This window comes from Tamandua tetradactyla, chromosome 13 (genome assembly GCF_023851605.1).
Source record: "Tamandua tetradactyla isolate mTamTet1 chromosome 13, mTamTet1.pri, whole genome shotgun sequence".
NCBI lineage: Eukaryota > Metazoa > Chordata > Mammalia > Pilosa > Myrmecophagidae > Tamandua > Tamandua tetradactyla.
This window is the reverse complement of record NC_135339.1, coordinates 53,265,906-53,284,317: the sequence shown is the minus strand read 5'-3', so window position 1 is coordinate 53,284,317 and position 18,412 is coordinate 53,265,906. Positions and strand designations below refer to the sequence as shown.

The 18,412-nt window shown below is 35.5% G+C and overlaps 1 protein-coding gene across 2 annotated transcripts in view; it reads left to right on the top strand.

The window, feature by feature from the left end:
• BTAF1 (B-TFIID TATA-box binding protein associated factor 1) overlaps positions 1-18,412 on the top strand; it is a 145,727-nt gene that overhangs the window by 38,627 nt on the left and 88,688 nt on the right. For both annotated transcript variants that reach the window (XM_077125429.1, XM_077125430.1), the window contains 4 exons: positions 13,449-13,612; positions 15,712-15,848; positions 17,853-17,982; positions 18,255-18,323. In XM_077125429.1, the coding sequence (XP_076981544.1) occupies positions 13,449-13,612; positions 15,712-15,848; positions 17,853-17,982; positions 18,255-18,323 (500 nt within the window). The remainder of the gene's footprint in view (positions 1-13,448; positions 13,613-15,711; positions 15,849-17,852; positions 17,983-18,254; positions 18,324-18,412) is intronic.

The following is an 18,412-nucleotide window of genomic DNA, read 5'->3' as shown; positions in this document are numbered from 1 at the left end:
ATTCTGGTTTGGTGCGTAAATATTTATGATTGTTATGTCTTCTTGTTTAATTGTTCCTTTTATTAGTATATAGTGTCCTTCTTTGTCTCTTTTAACTGTTTTACATTTGAAGTCTAACTTGTTGGATATTAGTATAGCCACTCCTGCTATTTTCTGGTTGTTATTTGCATGAAATATCTTTTCCCAACCTTTCACTTTCAACCTATGTTTATCTTTGGGTCTAAGATGTGCTTCCTGTAGACAGCATATAGAAGGATCCTGTTTTTTAATCCATTCTGCCATTCTATGTCTTTTGATTGGGAAATTCAGTCCGTTAACATTTAGTGTTATTATTGTTTGGATAATATTTTCCTCTACCATTTTGCCTTTTGTATTATATATATCATAGCTGACTTTCCTTCTTTCTACACTCTTCTCCATATCTCTCTCTTCTGTCTTTTCGGTTCTGACTCTAGTGCTCCCTTTAGTATTTCTTGCAGAGCTGGTCTCTTGGTCACAAATTCTCTCAGTGACTTTTTGTCTGAGAATGTTTTAATTTCTCCCTCATTTTTGAAGGACAATTTTGCTGGATATAGGAGTCTTGGTTGACAGTTTTTCTCTTTTAGTAATTTAAATATATCATCCCACTGTCTTCTAGCCTCCATGGTTTCTGCTGAGAAATCTACACATAGTCTTATTGGGTTTCCCTTGTATGTGATGGATTGTTTTTCTCTTGCTGCTTGCTTTCAAGATCCTCTCTTTCTCTTTGACCTCTGACATTCTAACTAGTAAGTGTCTTGGAGAATGCCTATTTGGGTCTAATCTCTTTGGGGTGCGCTGCACTTCTTGGATCTGTAATTTTAGGTCTTTCATAAGAGTTGGGAAATTTTCAGTGAAAATTTCTTCCATTAGTTTTTCTCCTCCTTTTCCCTTCTCTTCTCCTTCTGGGACACCCACAACACGTATATTTGTGCGGTTCATATTGTCCTTGAGTTCCCTGATACCCTGTTCAAATTTTTCCATTCTTTTCCCGATAGTTTCTGTTTGTTTTTGGAATTCAGATGTTCCATCCCCCAAATCACTAATTCTATCTTCTGTCTCTTTGAATCTATCATTGTAGGTATCCATTGTTTTTTCTATCTTTTCTACTTTGTCCTTCACTTCCATAAGTTCTGTGATTTGTTTTTTCAGTTTTTCTATTTCTTCTTTATGTTCAGCCCATGTCTTCTTCATGTCCTCCCTCAATTTATCGATTTCGTTTTTGAAGAGGTTTTCCATTTCTGTTCGTATATTCAGCATTAGTTATCTCAGCTCCTGTATCTCATTTGAACTATTGGTTTGTTCCTTTGACTGGGCCATATTTTCAATTATTTGAGCGTGATCCGTTATCTTCTGTTGGCGTCTGCGCATTTAGACAGATTTCCCTGGGTTTGGATCCAAATGTTTGGAAGATTTTTCTGTGAAATCTCTGGGTTCTGTTTTTCTTATCCTGCCCAGTAGGTGGCGCTCGTGGCACACGTTTGTCTGAGGGTCCCACCAGTAAAAGGTGCTGTGGGACCTTTAACTTTGGAAAACTCTCGCCGTCCGGGAGGTTTGCTAGCCGAAGCGGCTTGGAAGGGTTCGAGCCGGTCCGGGGTCCGAATGCGGGGAGGGTTGCTGGCCGCCGCAGCCCGGGAAAGCGCCCGTCTGAATTTCCTAGGCGCCCGGGCCACAAGCGTGGCGGGAGGGCGCCAGCGGCAGCGGCCCGCCCGGGAGAGTGCACGTTCCCGGGGGGTCACGGGTTTGGAAGGGGCCTCCCCCACCCGTCACCGTTCTCCGCGGCCTGAGGATTTCCGATCCAATTCTCTCAGTTGGTCCGGGGCCCGCGCGTGGTGTGGGCGCCAGCCGCCGCGGTTTCAGGGGACCGCCTCTCCAATTCTCCCAGCAGGCCCGGGAAGGGGGAAGGGAGTGACTCCGGCCGCTTGCCGCCCCGCCTGGTGAAGCCCGCGCGCCTTGGCGATCTCACCCGAGTGGCTTCTCTCAGCCAGCCAGCCGTTTCAGGATGGGGTACACTGTCTTTTTTATCTCTGTTGTGGCTTTGGGCGCTGTTCTGTATCGTTTCTACTCCCCTAGTAGCTGTCCTGGAGAAGAAACTAAGATCCGCGCGTCTTACTAAGCCGCCATCTTCTCCGGAAGTCAGTTTTTAAAAACTTTAAATAAATGGAAAGACCATTCTGTGCTCATGGATTGGAAGACTAAATCTGTTAAGATGACAGTTTTACCTAGTGATTTGCTGATTTAATGGAATCCCAATAAAAGTTTCAACAGCCTTCTTTGTAGAAATGGAAAAGCCAGTCATCAGATTTGTATGGAAAAGTAAGTGGGCTGAAATAGCACAAAACATTTTGGGAAAGAAGAATGAATTGAAGGGCTCACATTTCTTGAATTAAAACTTATTATAAAACTAATAATGATATTCAGAACAGCAGTAAGTGGCACAAGGACAGGCATATGGATGAATGGAATTGAATTCAGAGTTTGGAAATAGACCATCACATCAATGGCCAGTGGATTTTTGACAAGGTTGCCAGATCCTCTCAATTGGGTAAGAATAGTCTTCAAAACATGGTACAGAGCGAACCCTAATTAAACCATGGAGTATAGTTGACAGTATAATTATAAAAATATTCTTTCATCAGTTGTAACAAATATACCACATCAATGCAAGGTATTAATAATAGGGTGGTAGATGGGAATCCTGCATTTTATACATGATTGTTCTTTAAACCTACAACTTCTCTAATAAAAACAATAATAATGAAAACAAAACAAAAAATAAAACCATGGTACTAGGAAGACTGGGTATCCATACACAAAAGAATGAAGGAGAACATCTTACCTCACACCGTATAGAAAAATTAACTCAAAATCATTCGAAAAACCTAAATTATCAGCACCAAACTATAAAACTCTAGAAGAAAATATAGGGAAGCATCTTTAGGATCTAATGTTAAGCAGTGGTTTCTTAGACTTCACACCAAAATCATAACCTACATAGGAAAAATGGATAAATGGGACTTCATCAAAATTAAAAACTTTTGTACCTCAAACGACTTCATCATGAGAGTAAAACAACATCCTATGAAATGGGAGAAAATATTTGGAAGCCACATATCTAATAAGGGTTTTCTAGCCAGAATATATAAAGATATCCTACAACTCAACAACAACCACAAAAAAAACAACTGATTTTAAAAATGAACTAATGACTTGAATGGACATTCCTCCAATGAAGATATACAAATGGCAAAAAAGCACATGAAAAGATGCTCATCATCATTAGCCATTAGGGAAATGCTGTCTGAATCCACAGTGAGATACCATTTCACATCCCTGCAGTGGCTACAATAAAAAAAGAGAAAGTATGGAAAATAAGTGTTGGAAAGGATGTGGAAAAATAGGAGCACTTGTTCATTGGTGGTGGGAATGTAAAATGGTGCAACTCCTGTGGAAAACGTTTGGCAGTTCTTCAGAGAGTTATGTAGAATGACCCAGCAATCCCACTTCTAGGTATATACCCAGAAGAATTGAAAGCAGGACTTGAACAGATATTTGCACATCAGTGTTCCTAGTGGCATTGTTCACAATAGCCAAGATGGAAGCAACCCAAGTGTTGATCAATGGATAAACAAAGTATGGTATACATACAGTGGAATATTATTTAAGCATAAAAAGGAATGAATTTCTGATACATATAACAATATGGATGAATCTTGAAGACATCATATTGAATGACATAAGCCAGACAATAAAGGGCAAATACTATATAATCTTACTGATATGAAATAGTTAGAATAAACAAATTGATAGAGACTAGAATACAAGTTACTGGAAGCCATGGTGTGGTAGGGAATGGGGTTAATGCTTAATTTGTGCAGAATTTCTAATTGGGCTGATGCAGAGTTTTGGTAATGGAAGGTGTTGATGGTAGCACAACATTGTGAAGATACCTAACAGCACTGGATTTTATATTTGAATGTGGTTAAAAGGATAAATTTTAGGTTGGATATATGTTTTGGGTTGTACAGAATAAAAAAAATTAAAAATAAACCCGTGTAAAGTAAACAGAACCATAATATCAACCATGGGCTATAATTAATAGTAAAATTATAATAACATTTTTCTTTACTTGTAACAAAGTTATCACACAAATATCAGTTTGGATATTTTGTATCCCCCTGTTAAATTCACTTACCCTTTGACATGGTTTCTCCCTTATAGTGTTAATTCCATTCAGTGAATTTTTTTATCTGGAGAGTGAAATATGTGAGACATATGAGTGAGATTTATATTTTCTCTATGATTTTTCTGTAAACCTACAGAAAAAAGAAAATGTATTAAAGAGGGAGTTGCTGGTCTCCACTTTTGTTCTTTTTAAAGAGGGTTTTGGGTGGTGTACTTTCCTTGCATTTCCATATGAGTTTTAGGATTGACTAGTCAAATTACTACAAAAAAATCAGCTGGGATTTTAATAGGAAGTGCATTAAATCTGTAGATTAACTTGGAAATTTTTACCATTTTAACATGTCTCCTGATACTTTTCTATTTATTTAGATTATTTAAAGTTATTTCAACAATACTGTAATTTTCAGAATATATTTTGTTAAATATATTACTAAATATTTTTATACTATTGCAAATGTACTTTTTTTCTTAATTTCATTTTTTGAATTTTTAAAGTCTTTTTTCTCTGTGTTTTTCAGATTGGATATTTTGTATTCTCTTAGTGTCTAGTTTACTTACCCTTTGTCATGGTATCTCCCTTATGCCGTTAATCCCATTCAGTGAAATTTTTTTGTCTGACATCTTGTGTTTTTCAATGGTAGCATTTCTGTTCTTCTAAATAATTTTATTGCCATATTTTGCATATTATATAATTCACCTTTTTCAAGTATAAAATTCAATTTGCTTCATTTCTTTAATGTTTAATTTTAATAATTTCAAACTTACTGGACAGTTGCAAAACTAAATACAAACTCCATACAGAGCACGCCACTCTAGCCCAATACCCAAATCCACCAGTTTTAACATTTTACTACCCTACCTTTAATGTATCATTCTGTAATTGTTCTATCTATCTACCTTCTGGACATTTGAGAATAGATTGCACCCTTTGCATCCTTGAATTCAATACCCTCATGTACATTTCTTACAAAGGCTATATACTTATGTAATCACCTTAAGTGCAGTTAAGTTCAGGAAGTTGAACATTGATATATTTTTTATTTTATATTCCAATTTTTTCTTATGCCCCAGTTATGTTCTTTTTAGCCTTTCTCCTCTAGGTAGATCCCATCCAGTATAATTTGTTGTATTTATTTGTCATTATCTCTTTCGTTTATCTTTCTTTTTTTTTTCAATTGTGGAAACATATATACAGCATCAATTTTACTATTTCAACCCCTCCCAAGCATATTGTTAAGTGAGAATAATCATATTTACAATGTTACACCACCATCTATTATTAAAATTTTCCCTTCTTCCAGACAAATTCTACACTAATTTTGCATTAACTCCCCCAGTGCACCACCTCCTGCCGTAACCTGTACTCTACTTTCTGTTTGTATGAGTTTGTATGTTCTGTAATTTTTTTCTTTCTGGTTACCGTGAGGCCTAAATTATTATTATTTTTTAATTTATAAGAGAATTTCATTAATGTATTTTATTTTTTAGTTTAATAAAATAGATATTCAATGTCTCGTTTCAGTTATATAACCTTTTTTGAGTATCTCTAACTGTTGGGTTCCAGTTGAAGTGGACCGTATAGGATATATGGGTATCTCTGAAGCACCTTATGCAACTTTTAAAAATTTTGTAAAGGGCAGGCCACAGTGGCTCAGCAGGCAAGAACGCTTGCCTGGAATGCCAGAGGACCCAGGTTCGATTCCCAGTGCCTGCCCATGTATTAAAAAAAAAAAAAAAAAAAAATTTGTAAATTAATACTTTTTATTTCTTTTCCAGAATTTTCTTAGAGATATTGTGGGCATATAAAACAATCATGCATAAAATACAATTCCCATAAACCACCTATTATTAACAACTTGCATGTTGTGGTACATTTGTTAACAATTGATGGAGGCATGTTTTTATAATTCTATAAACTATAGTACATGGTTTAATTTAGGGCACACTGTGTTGTTCAGGTCCGTGGATTTTTTTCTTTTAACTTTTTTCTAGTAACATATATATAACCTAAAATTTCTCCTTTTAAAGCCACATTCAAATATATAATTCAGTGCTGTTATTTGCATTCACAACGTTGTGCTGCCATCACCACCATTCATTACCAAAGCTTTTCCATCATCCCAAATAGAGATTTTGGCTTAAAATATTCAGGGCTTAAATTTAATATCCTAAATCTATAACAACCTCATTTGCTTTGATAACAACTTAATTTTAGTAGCATATATAAACTATGTTCTTATCCCTTCTTTTCCCCCACCTTTTTCACAAATTACATATTTAGTCCAAAACCACTAGTTTATCATTACATTTTATGCGTTTGCTTTTTTAGATCCTGTAGGAAGTAAAAAGTGGAGTTACAGATCAAAAATATAATAGTACTGGTATTTATATTGACTCATGTTATTATCTTTACCAGAGATCTTTATTTCTTTGCATGATTCCAGTCTGTTGTTCTTTCTTTTCAACCTTCACTCTTTTTATCATTTCTTTTATGGCCAGTCTTGTAGGCTGGTAACCCAGCCCCTCAGCTTTTAAATGTCTTAATCTCTTCCTCATTTTTTTCTCTCCTCTATTTTTTTTCCATCTACCCAATTTATTTTACCCTTTCTTTCCCCTATTATTTATTTAGTTTTTTATCCATGTTTTTTAAAATTCATCTGTCCGTACCCTGAATAAAGGAGCAGCAGACACAAGGTTTTCACAATTATACAATCACATTGTAAATGTTATACCCATATACATTCATCTTCAAGAATCAAGGCTACTGGAACACAGCTATACAGTTTCAGGTACTTTCCTACAGCCACTCCAATACACCATAAACTAAAAAGGGATATCTATATAGTACATAAGAATAACCTCCAGGATAACCTCTCGACTCTGAAATCTCTCAGCCACTGAAATTTTATGTTGTCTAATTTCTCTTTTCCCTTTTTTGGTTAAGAAGGCTTTCTCAGTTGCTTGATGATGGGTCCTAGCTCATCCTGGGATTTCTGTCCTATGTCGCCAGGGAGACCCCTAGGAGGGAGGGTAGTGAGTTCACTTGCCGAGTTGGCTTAGATTTTCTCCTCTATTTTTTTTAACCTTTTTATTATATAATATAACATATATACAAAGCAAAGAAAGAAGAAAGCAAGAGTTTTTAAAGCTCTCTTTAACAAGTGGTTATATGACAGATTCCAGAGTTTGTCATAGGCTACCATACTATCCTCAGATTTTTTCCTTCTTGCTGCTCCAGAATATAGTGTCCTTTATTTTTGAGAGACAATTTGCCATATACAGAATTCTTGGTTAGCAGTTTTTTTTTACTTTCAGCACTTCAAATATATCTTCCTGTTGCTTTCTTCCCTTTGTGGTTTCTAATGAGAAAGAAATCAGCACATATCCTTATCGAGGCTCTCTTCTATGTGACATGTTTTTCTCTTGTGGCTTTCAGAATTCTGCGTCTTTGGCACAACACGGTGTGATATGGATCTATTTAGGTTTATCCTGTTTGGAATTCATTGAGCACCTTGGTTGTGATATTCACGTCTTTTAGTAAATTTTGGAAGTTTTCAGCCATTATTTCTTTGAATATTCTTTCTGCTCCTTTCTCTGTTTCTTCTAGAACTCTGACAATGCATATATTGGTATGCTTTATGGTGTCCCCTAGATTCTTCAGGCTCTGTTCACTTTTCTTCATTTTTTTTTGATTCTTGGACTGAATGATTTCAATTTTCTTGTCTTCAGGTTGTCTGATTCTTTTTTCTACCGGCCCCAAACTGCTGTTGAAACCCTCTAGGAAGTTTTCAGTTTCTGTTACTATAGTCTTCAGCTGTGGTTCCTTCTCCTAATTTTTGTCTCTCTACTGATATTCTCTGTTTTCATGATTTCTTTTACTTTTTTCTCCGTATTTTTATTATCTCTTTGATCATATTTAGGTCCACTTTTTAAAAAAAAAATCTGGGATATCCCAGGTCCAATCCTCCTTATTGCTGGTTTCCAATTTTTTTCCCCATAATCAATATTTATTGAGCATTTATAGTGTACAATAGAACATACAGAAAACATTGTCCCTGCTCTTGAAGAGCTTACATTCTAAAAGAAAAAAAAATACACTCTTAAAATGGTATGTCTGTTTGGTGTTTTCTGAAAGGTACTCAGGAAATAGTCTGAAGGGTGAACTTTGGATATAACTTAACCCCATCGTTATTTAGAGAATAGAGGAAGAGGAAGGAGTTAAAGGCAGACAATGATAGATCATTCAAGATAGGTAGGACTTAGAGGAGATAAACGCAATCTTATCAACTAAGGAGAGATTTGCTGCAGTATATAAGATGAGGAAAATTCCATTCTACTTCCTTTGCTTGTGGGATACAAGCAAAGGAAGTAAGGTAGTATCTTAGACATTGAGTGGAGCCTGAAAGATTATGCAGCCTTTTTCTAAGTGCACAGCCACCAAGTAGGTGATGAGACAGAAAGAGGCTAAAAGAGGAAGATAATCCTGTGCTAATGACAAATAGAAGGAATAAAGGATCAAAATTGAAGGCAGACTACAAGAGTATCAAGAAATTCTTAAAAATCAAAAGTGGAAGCACAAAACTTACGGTTGATGCTACCCAACATCACGATGGGCCAAGAACATTGTGGCATGTGGCTTCCTAATTTAGAAAATGCCATCTACCAAAAATTTAAATGAAACACATTACTTTTATCCAATTGACAGCCGTCCTCCCTTCCACGAGAGAAACTGATTTGGTATGGGGAGGGAAAGGAGAATGGAACATAGCTGGGAACAGTAGTTTCATGAGTAGTAGTTTTGTCATTATGAAAACTTCCTATTTAAACTTGGTCAAAGCCCATTAGCTGCCAAAAGGTAATAGGGAATAAATTTCTAAAAATGTGGTTTCTTTTACAGAAGTTTCAGAATCATAAGACTAATTTACATGAAAAGCTGTAGAGAAAATAGTTGAAAAGTTCATTCATAAAACTTTTATTCCACTTACACCAACTTAATACACATGTTCTTAATAATTATGCTTGGATTGTTCATGAAAATTTCATAAAACAGTAAACAAAACTAGCCAGCATCAAATTATTTCCCTGTTAAGTATTTTTATAGAACATATATGTAGGCAAGTATAAAAAAAAAAACCACAAAAGCAAAAGCCAAAAAAAAAAAGTTAAGTGCACGATCTTGTTTTACTGCTGTATTTGATAAACGTGAAGTAATGAATATTAATGAACATCAAGCAATAATTTTTACCGCATTCTACTTATACATTTGTTCTTAGGTTACCTAAAGCATTTAAATACAAATAAAATGAGCGTAGCAAAAATAATGAAAGCAAACAGCAGGTAACTTTACAAATAATGCAGTGTGAACCATTTCTGCCCTTCTCCAGAGTAAATTGGGTCACAATTTAGTCTAAAGGAACACTTTTGCAACTGTAGTCAAAGGTGTGCAGGTTGAGATTGTGTATTCCACAGAGACACATAGTGCAGCATGTAATAGCCATGGGATATCTATTTCTACCACAGCCTTGAAAGTGTTCCAACCTTAAAGTACCCACAATAACTATACTTCTGACTGGAACCAGTTATCCCTTTTTATCCCTCACCAGGACAAATCAATATGTAGTAGACAGTTTTATTTGCTTAGACATAGAAGCAGTTTTAACACTGGCCCTTGTGAAACTACAATGTACCAAAAGTACTATGCCAAAATTTATAACTTGTATAAAAATTCCCCATCCCCAGATTGGCCACCCCAAGATGAAAACAGATACTCTCTAAATGTTAACAGGCTCTACTTCCCTAGTAATAAATGTAAAGACCACATGGGAAATACAGAAATTCAAATAGATGTAACATAAACCTGTCATAAATCATAAACAAAATTTTGGGACAGTATGGATGACAAATGGTCTAAAATTTTTTTATTTTATTTTTTTTAAATACCAAAAAACACCAAACACGAGCATTCCTATTTTGATAATTCCGTTCTACATATATAATCAGTAATTCACAATATCATCACATAGTTGCATATTCATCATCATGATCATTTCTTGGAACTTTTGCATCTATTCAGACAAAGAAAATGATAACAGAAAAAAATTTATACATACCTTGCCCCTTACCCTTCCTTTCATTAAGCACTAGCATTTCAAACTAAATTTATTTTAATATTTGTTCCCCCATTATTTATTTTTATTCCATATGTTCTACTCATCTGTTGACAAGGTAGGTAAAAGGAGCATCAGACACAAGGTTTTCACAATCACACAGTCACATTGTGAAAGCTATAGCATTATATAGTCATCTTCAACAAACGTGGCTACTGGAACACAGCTCTACATTTTCATGCAATTCCCTCCAGCCTCTTGGATAACAAGGTGATATCTACTTAATGCGTAAGAATAACCTCCAGGATAACCTCTCGACTCTGTTTGGAATCTCTTAGCCATTGACACTTTATTTTGTCTCATTTCACTCTTCCCCCTTTTGGTCAAGAAGGTTTTCTCAATTCCTTGATGCTGAGTCTCAACTCATTCTAGGGTTTTTCTCAATCCCTTGATGCTGAGTCTCAGCTCATTCTAAGATTTCTGTCCCACGTTGCCAGGAAGGTCCACACCCCTGGGAGTCATGTCCCACGTAGACAGGGGGAGGGTGGTGAGTTTGCTTGTGTTGACTGGAGAGAGAGGCCATATCTGAGCAGCAAAAGAGGTGCTCTTGGGGATGACTCTTAGGCGTAATTTTAAGTAGGCTTGACCTATCCTTTGTGGGGTTAAGTTTCATGTGAACAAACCCTAAGACTGGGGGCTCAGCCTATAGCTTTGGTTGTCCACACTGCTTGTGAGAATATCAAGAATTCAACTTGGGGAAGTTGAATTTTCCCCCTTTCTCACCATTCCCCGAGGGGGACTTGGCAAATACTTTTTTATTCAGTTCAAATCACTCTGGGGTTCATCGGGGCATCACTCTGGACAAACCAACAAAATCTCATGTCCTACTCAAGGTTCCACGTACTTAAGCTGTCTACATAAGTTATATTGGGAAATGCACTAGTCAGAATATAAATTTTGTACCAAATAAACATTTTTTGCTTTAGTCTCACACATAGGTTGAAAATTTAAAATATTAATTACCATCTGTTTTCAGCACCCTGCAGTAATCACATTCCTTTGTTCTTCCTCATGCAAAAACGTTTTTAAAATTTGTGCATTTAGTCACTATTATTATTATACACTCTAGGCATTCCTAGATTATACCATCTCAATCTTTATTGTTTATCTTTCTTTCTGATTTCATTTGTGCCCCCAGCCCTCCTCCCTCTATCATTCTCAACATGCAGCTTCGTCAGTGTTTTAATGTAATTGTATTACAGTTAGGTAGTATTGTGGTGTCCATTTCTGAGTTTTTATATTCAGTTCTGTTGTACAATCTGTATCCCTTCAGCTCCAATTACCCAATATCTTACCCTATTTCTATATCCTGATGGTCTCTATTACCAACGAAATATTCCAAGTTTATTCACTAATGTCAGTTCATATCAGTGAGACCATACAGTATTTGTCCTTTTGTTTTTGGCTAATCTCACCCAGCATAATTTCCTCAAGGTCCCTCCATGTTGTTACATACTTCATAGCTTTATTCTATCTTACAGCTGCATAATATTCCATCGCATATATATACCACAGTTTGTTTAACAAGTCGTCTGTTGATGGACATTTTGGCTGTTTCTGTCTCTTTGCAATTGTAAATAACGCTGCTATAAACATTGGTGTGCAAATGTCTGTTTGAGTTTTTGCCCTTAATTCCTTTGAGTAGATTCCCAGCAATGGTATTGCTGGGTCGTATGGCAATTCTATATTCAGCTTTTTGAGGAACCGCCAAACTGCCTTCCACAGTGGTTGCACCATTTGACATTCCCACCAACAGTGGATAAGTGTGCCTCTTTCTCTGCATCCTCTCCAGCACTTGTCATTTTCTGTTTTGTTGATAATGGCCATTCTGGTGGGTGTGTGGATTGGCTTTTAATAAGGGGATTTATTTAGTTACAAATTTATAGTTCTTCAGAGGACTATAGCTGGCTTTTATCTAAGTGTCTCTGTCAATGGGAAGTTACATGGCGATATCTGCTGACCTTCTCTCCTGGCTTCTGGGTTCCAATGGCTTTCCCCAGGAAGATTTCCTTTCTCCATCTCCAAATGGGCTCAGCTGCAAGTGCTGAGATAAGGTATGCTGAGCTCCCTTCTGACCTCTCTCTTTTAAGCCTGCAGCTAATTAAACGTCACTCATTGCAGAAGGCACTCCCCTTCGTCAGCCATAGATGAATTTCACAGGCTGATTACTTAAGTCCTCAGCAACAGAACAATGGGCATCAGCACCTTGCCAAGTGGACAACTGAACCTTTCACACCTATTCTCAGTCTTAAAAGCTGGAATAACATGAAACTCACCTTCTTCCAAGTATTGACGCCACCTCCTATTTAAGTATATGGCTTATTTTTGTTCACTTTCTAGTGTCTTCAGGTAGTTGGTTTTTATATTTTGCCTATAAGATGTCCATTGGAGGGTTAATCCAATAGGAATTTACTCAGCCATTATTAGAAATAAATCATTATTGCTTCTTAAGTGCGAAGTATGTTTTTCAACAGCATAGCGTTCTTTTTTGCAGCTTAACTGCAAATTCTGTGTGTGTGTTCTGTTTTCTGCCAAAATAATGAGATTTTATTTGAGCCATTAAAAATCTATATACTTTTATTCTTTATTTTTATTACTTGGGTTGTTAAGAGTTTGTCATCTCAGAATACTTCAAGGCAGCACTTGGAATAAGCATTTATTTGTTGAGACCTTTTTGTCATTCAAAATACAGATTTTGGTTTTTATTTTTTTTACCCTAGTTAGATCTTTTTACAGAAAGTACAAGGTGTAGCCGTGAAATATGATTGATTTATTGGCATGGAAATTGACCTCATTACTTGATAGATTCTTTAATAGTGCGGCAATGGGGGAATCTCAGTGATTGGTCTCTTAGAATGTTTTGTTAGGTAGGATACCGTTTTCCAATCATGATTAGGTAATTAGCAGAGTTTTTGGTATATTCAGAGGTTGTGAGTGTGGTTTGGTTTCTTGGCAGGCAGAGTCTTTTATTAGTTGTGTGTGTGTGTATTTTTGTTTTTTAAGTGGAATCTGAATTACACGTTTTAGAAAACTCCTTTACTGATTTGGAGTGGGGGATGTATTTCTATCTGTTTCAAGGTGAAGTGGATCCTAAAGAGAGGATAGCACGCCAGCGAAAACTATTACAGAAGAAACTTGGCCTTAATATGGGAGAAGCCATTGGTATGAGTACTGAAGAACTCTTCAATGATGAAGATTTGGATTATACCCCAACTTCAGCAGCTCTTGTAAATAAACAACCTGTAGGTAAAAGCTTTGGTTGTTTGATTATAAAATAATAATGCAAAGAGTTTGCTTCCTCTGCTTATGCAATTGCAATTTTTAAAAAAATGCTGTGCTTAATTCTCATTGTTTCTTAGTCCACCATAATTTAGTTCTTCATAAACTGGGTTTCTGTTAGATTTTACAGAGACAGAAGTTTAGCCTACCTCCTGGACATCAAACTATTAGGTAAAAGCTGTGGTGGACCCTTTAGGAGTCACTAGCGTTGAGATACTAATTGCTCTTTCCTTTGTTCTTTGGTGAAGGGAAAATAAGTGCTTATGAAAGTGGGATATAGTAAGGGCTAATATAACTTATAGTACGTAAGTTAGATAGGATGATGATATTAGCAGTTTTTAGAGTTATGATTCATCTATTTTCTTTTAATAGAGAAGGTTATAAATATGGCAAAAAAATTACTTTCAAACAATAGCAAAGGGCATACAATATGAAGTAATAAGAAATCTCTTTCCAATAATCAATGGGCACACAATCCCCCTCCTCCCTAGAGGCAACCATTTATAAGTTACTTGTGCATCCTTCCTGAAATTTTCTGTGTGCACATGTTCACTTCATCCCACACATACAGCTTAATATAGCAGTCCATACAGCTTAATATAGCTGTACATACAGAGTGATCACATTCTTGTTTCCTTTTTTAAAAACAGCTTTATTGCAGTATAATTTACATGCCAAATAAATCATTCACTTTAATTATACAATTCAGTGGTTGTTAGTATATTTACAGAGTTTTGCAGTTATCACCACAATCCAATTTTAGAACATTTCTATCACCCCAGAAAGATGCCTTGCAGCCATTTGCAGTCATTCACCAATGAGCTTTAATCATAACCTTTTTTGGCAGCTTCGTGCTATTTTGTTGTATGACTATGCAATGATTTTACTCTTTGTTCCTCCTTCTTCCCTAATGTTCCAGTCCCACAAATGTTCATTTGTCCCTTAACTTTTTTTTTGTGGCACAGATTCTTTTGAAGTTCCAGTTAAAAGCTGCTGATCTCTCCTCATAAAAAGACAAACAGTAAAATAATTATATTTGATGGAGTTTACTTTCTTCTGTTTTGCCCTCAATCCTGTTAGGGGCCCATAGACCCCACTAAGAATTCCTGCTTTTCACTCCTAAATCTTTTATCTTCTTGTTTCCTTTCTTTAAGTGAAGAAGGATTTTAATTTCCTTTATACTAGTTTTCCTCTAACCCAGTGGAATTTGTAAAGGATATTTTTTAGCATTAGGAATGTGTGTAGTGATGTGATGAATAACTTTCTTAGACAGGAAAACATTGGTAGGTACAGGAGGGAAAAAAAAGAGGAAATATGAAGAGGCCAAAAATATAATGGCAACCAGAAAGGGATGGTTGGGGTTCACAGGAAGGAAGCATAACATGTAAGCATGGGTAAAGAAAAGAAGGGAGACCTGAAAATGCAGTTGAGCGAGGTATAAGAGAATGAATGGGATATAGACATCAGAATAATTGGATATAGGTTGAAGACAGTCAGTTTGACTTTGTAAGAGCCAGGTCAGATTGGCCTTACATGTCATGGATTTGTGGGGAGTTGTTTAAGGTTAGTTGTTGCAATCAGCTCATCTTCTGCATTTCCAGTGGTTCCTGGACCAAAACTGCTGCAGGGCATCCATACCAGTTGACATTGAATTAAGAATTGTAAAATTCAGGTGAAGTTAGTTACAGATTTTTAGGCTTGTGCTCAAAGCATTATCACACGTTTATAGTGCATCTCAGGAAGGGAAAAGAAGTCTAAAAAAGTAGGTAGTAAGTAGTTGAGAGGAACAGAGCATGGTTAAACAACTGTGGAAAGCTGGGCCAAACACTTATGGTTATAATTATTATTTGTTTATTTCAACAGATGATAATAACCAGCTTCTTTTACTGGCATTATTATTATAACTTTTGTATGACATTATGTTTATTTTGAAGTCTCACTTCTTCAGATCCCTTTCTGTGGGTTAGGACATTGAAATTTATAGACTTAATCCTCTTCTGAGGCTGAGAGTGATTATTTTTAACGTTCAAAGTTCAAACTCAGCATTCTTTTATTTTTCTAGACTCTCCAGGCAGCTGAATTGATTGATTCAGAGTTTCGAGCAGGAATGAGCAATAGACAAAAGAATAAAGCTAAAAGAATGGCCAAGTTATTTGCAAAACAGAGATCCAGGGATGCAGTGGAATCTAATGAGAAGAGGTAGTAGTCTTTTTCTGCTTATTCATTTAAAATAGTAATGCTCTGTAGCTTTATCTTTGTCAGCTTGATTTTGAAAACATTTTGCTCACATTGTCTTTAACTGTGGAATACCGTTTAGTTTGTCTTACTCAATTGTCAGGGAGACTTATTACTAGTGACTAGGACAGCTTTCCCAGAAAAATCCACATACATGTTTGTTGTTTGTTTACTAATTATCAGCTCTGAATGAGGGCTGAAGATCTTCAAAGGTAGAGGAAAACTATAAATGTCTTAATCATGGAATATTTAAGAAACAGAAAGTAGGTTCATTATGGCTACAATGCATTGGCAGAAGGAAGGGTCATAGAGAATGAAGTCAGAGAGGTGGTCTAGGGCCATAAGTTAAAAATAATTTATTAGTGTAATGAAAACTGTTGTCACAATGTAATGCCACCTATTGCCTTGGCTGAATGCCATACCAAATACTAGGTAATAATGTAGGCTAGTTTATCTCCTGTTGTAGGAATGAGTTATGTGGGTAAAATTACTGTCCTCAGTTTCTTAATTGGTCTATGAGAGTGGTATCTGTGCATGGCTTGTAGCAGTGTTTCTCAAAGGGTGGTTCAAAACAACTTGTTTTAATGGGTTTTGAAGGGCTTGTTAAAATGCAGGTTCTTGGGCCCTGTTAAGAGCACTTGAATCAGAATCTCTAATAAGGTCAAGAAATGTTTGAGTGAATGATCAATTAATGAACACTTAAAAACTGAAAATATAGTTTTGCCATCATTCTTGTCCTTTCCATTCAGAAAAAGCTGATACAGGGTTTATTTAAAAGCAAGGCACAAAGAGGGAGGATAAATAAAAATATGTATTTACTTGATAGAAATTTTTACTGGGCATTAAGATTTTCCTTTTCAAAATACAAACTCTTTATTGAGCTTATTAACTACTAGATTAACAGCACATTAGAATCATATAGTACCCTGATAAATGTTTCTACTGGCCTTTATTCATAGAAGCACTTTTATTCAAAGGTGTGAATTATTAGAAATAGTGAACCTTATTTTTCGGAGTTCATAATTTATTCATTCCACAAATATTTATTGAAATACCGTCTGTGTGCCAAGTACTGTTCCACACCTTCAAGATAGAATAGCAAATAAAATAGATAAAATTTCTGCCTTCATGGAGCTTACATTCTAAGGGGAAAGATAGACCATAAACAAAATAAAGAAGTAAAGTATAAAGTATGTTAATGATTATGGCTGAGGAGAAAAGAATGTAAAGAAAGGAAAGAACATAAAATGTTTTGTAGGGAGAGGGTTGAAATTTTAGATGGATTATTAGAGGGATTTCACAGAGGTGACTTTTGAGTAAAGAACTGAAAGAGATAAGGACATTAGCCATGTGAATATCTGGGAAAAGAGCCTTCCAAATAGAGGGAAAAGGCAAATGCCTAGAGGTGGAGACATGCCTAACAAGTTTAAAGACAATAACATAACTTCCCAGTCTGACCAGATTAGAGAGAATTAGGGAAATAGTAATAGGAACAAGTAAGATTGTTGTATTATATTACTCAGTATATCAATTTTCTCCCAAGTTCAAAAGCCTAAAATTAGTACTGGGCCAGATTTAGGTTGTTGTGATAAAAAGGAGGAGGACAGGTTGTAGGGAGGGAAAAAAAAGAGAGACTTGTTAAATTTGAGATCCAATTTGAAACCAAGAATTTACTAACCTATTTTGCATTCAACAATAACTGAAATAGGCTATTTTTTGCTGAAAAAAATTTAAACAACTGATCTTAGATATCTGACCTGAATTTTTTGTTTTAGAGAAATTGTAGCTTTACAGAAAATTCATGTAAAAAGTACGGAGTTCCCATGTACCTCTTGTAACATGAAATTTTAAAAAACCCTCTAAGTAGAATATGGTTAAACATTGGCTTATATGATGAATTCTTTTACAGTCATTGTGATTCATGTTATCCTTTATTCAGTTTTTAAAATAGTGATTTTTATTTTTTAGCAATGATAGCACTGATGGGGAGCCAGAAGAAAAGAGACGGAAAATAACAAATGTTGTTATTAATCAGTCTGCAACTGATTCCAAAGTCTTGATTGATAATATTCCAGACAGTTCTTCCTTAATTGAAGAGGTACTATTAAAATGCCCTAAAATGTCCATTTAAATTGTTTGTAATTTTTTGAAGCTAGTGTTTCAGTACAATATTTACTAATCTGTCAGTTGAAAGAAATGTTATTAGTAAAAATCTTATAAGTATATTTACTTATTATATTAGTAAAAATCTTATTTGAAATTTTTAAGCCTCACTATTACTAGATTTATAAATGTATTTTACTAAATAATTTATATTATAGCATAAAATAGGCCTCTTGAACTAGTAATAAATTCTGTTTTCTTATACAGACGAATGAATGGCCTTTGGAAAGCTTTTGTGAAGAACTCTGTAATGACCTTTTTAATCCATCCTGGGAGGTAAGATTTCTTCATTACAATTTTTATCAGCTCTATTTTCTATAGAAAATAGACAGCCATGTGGACTTATATCTCAGAATGATTTTAGA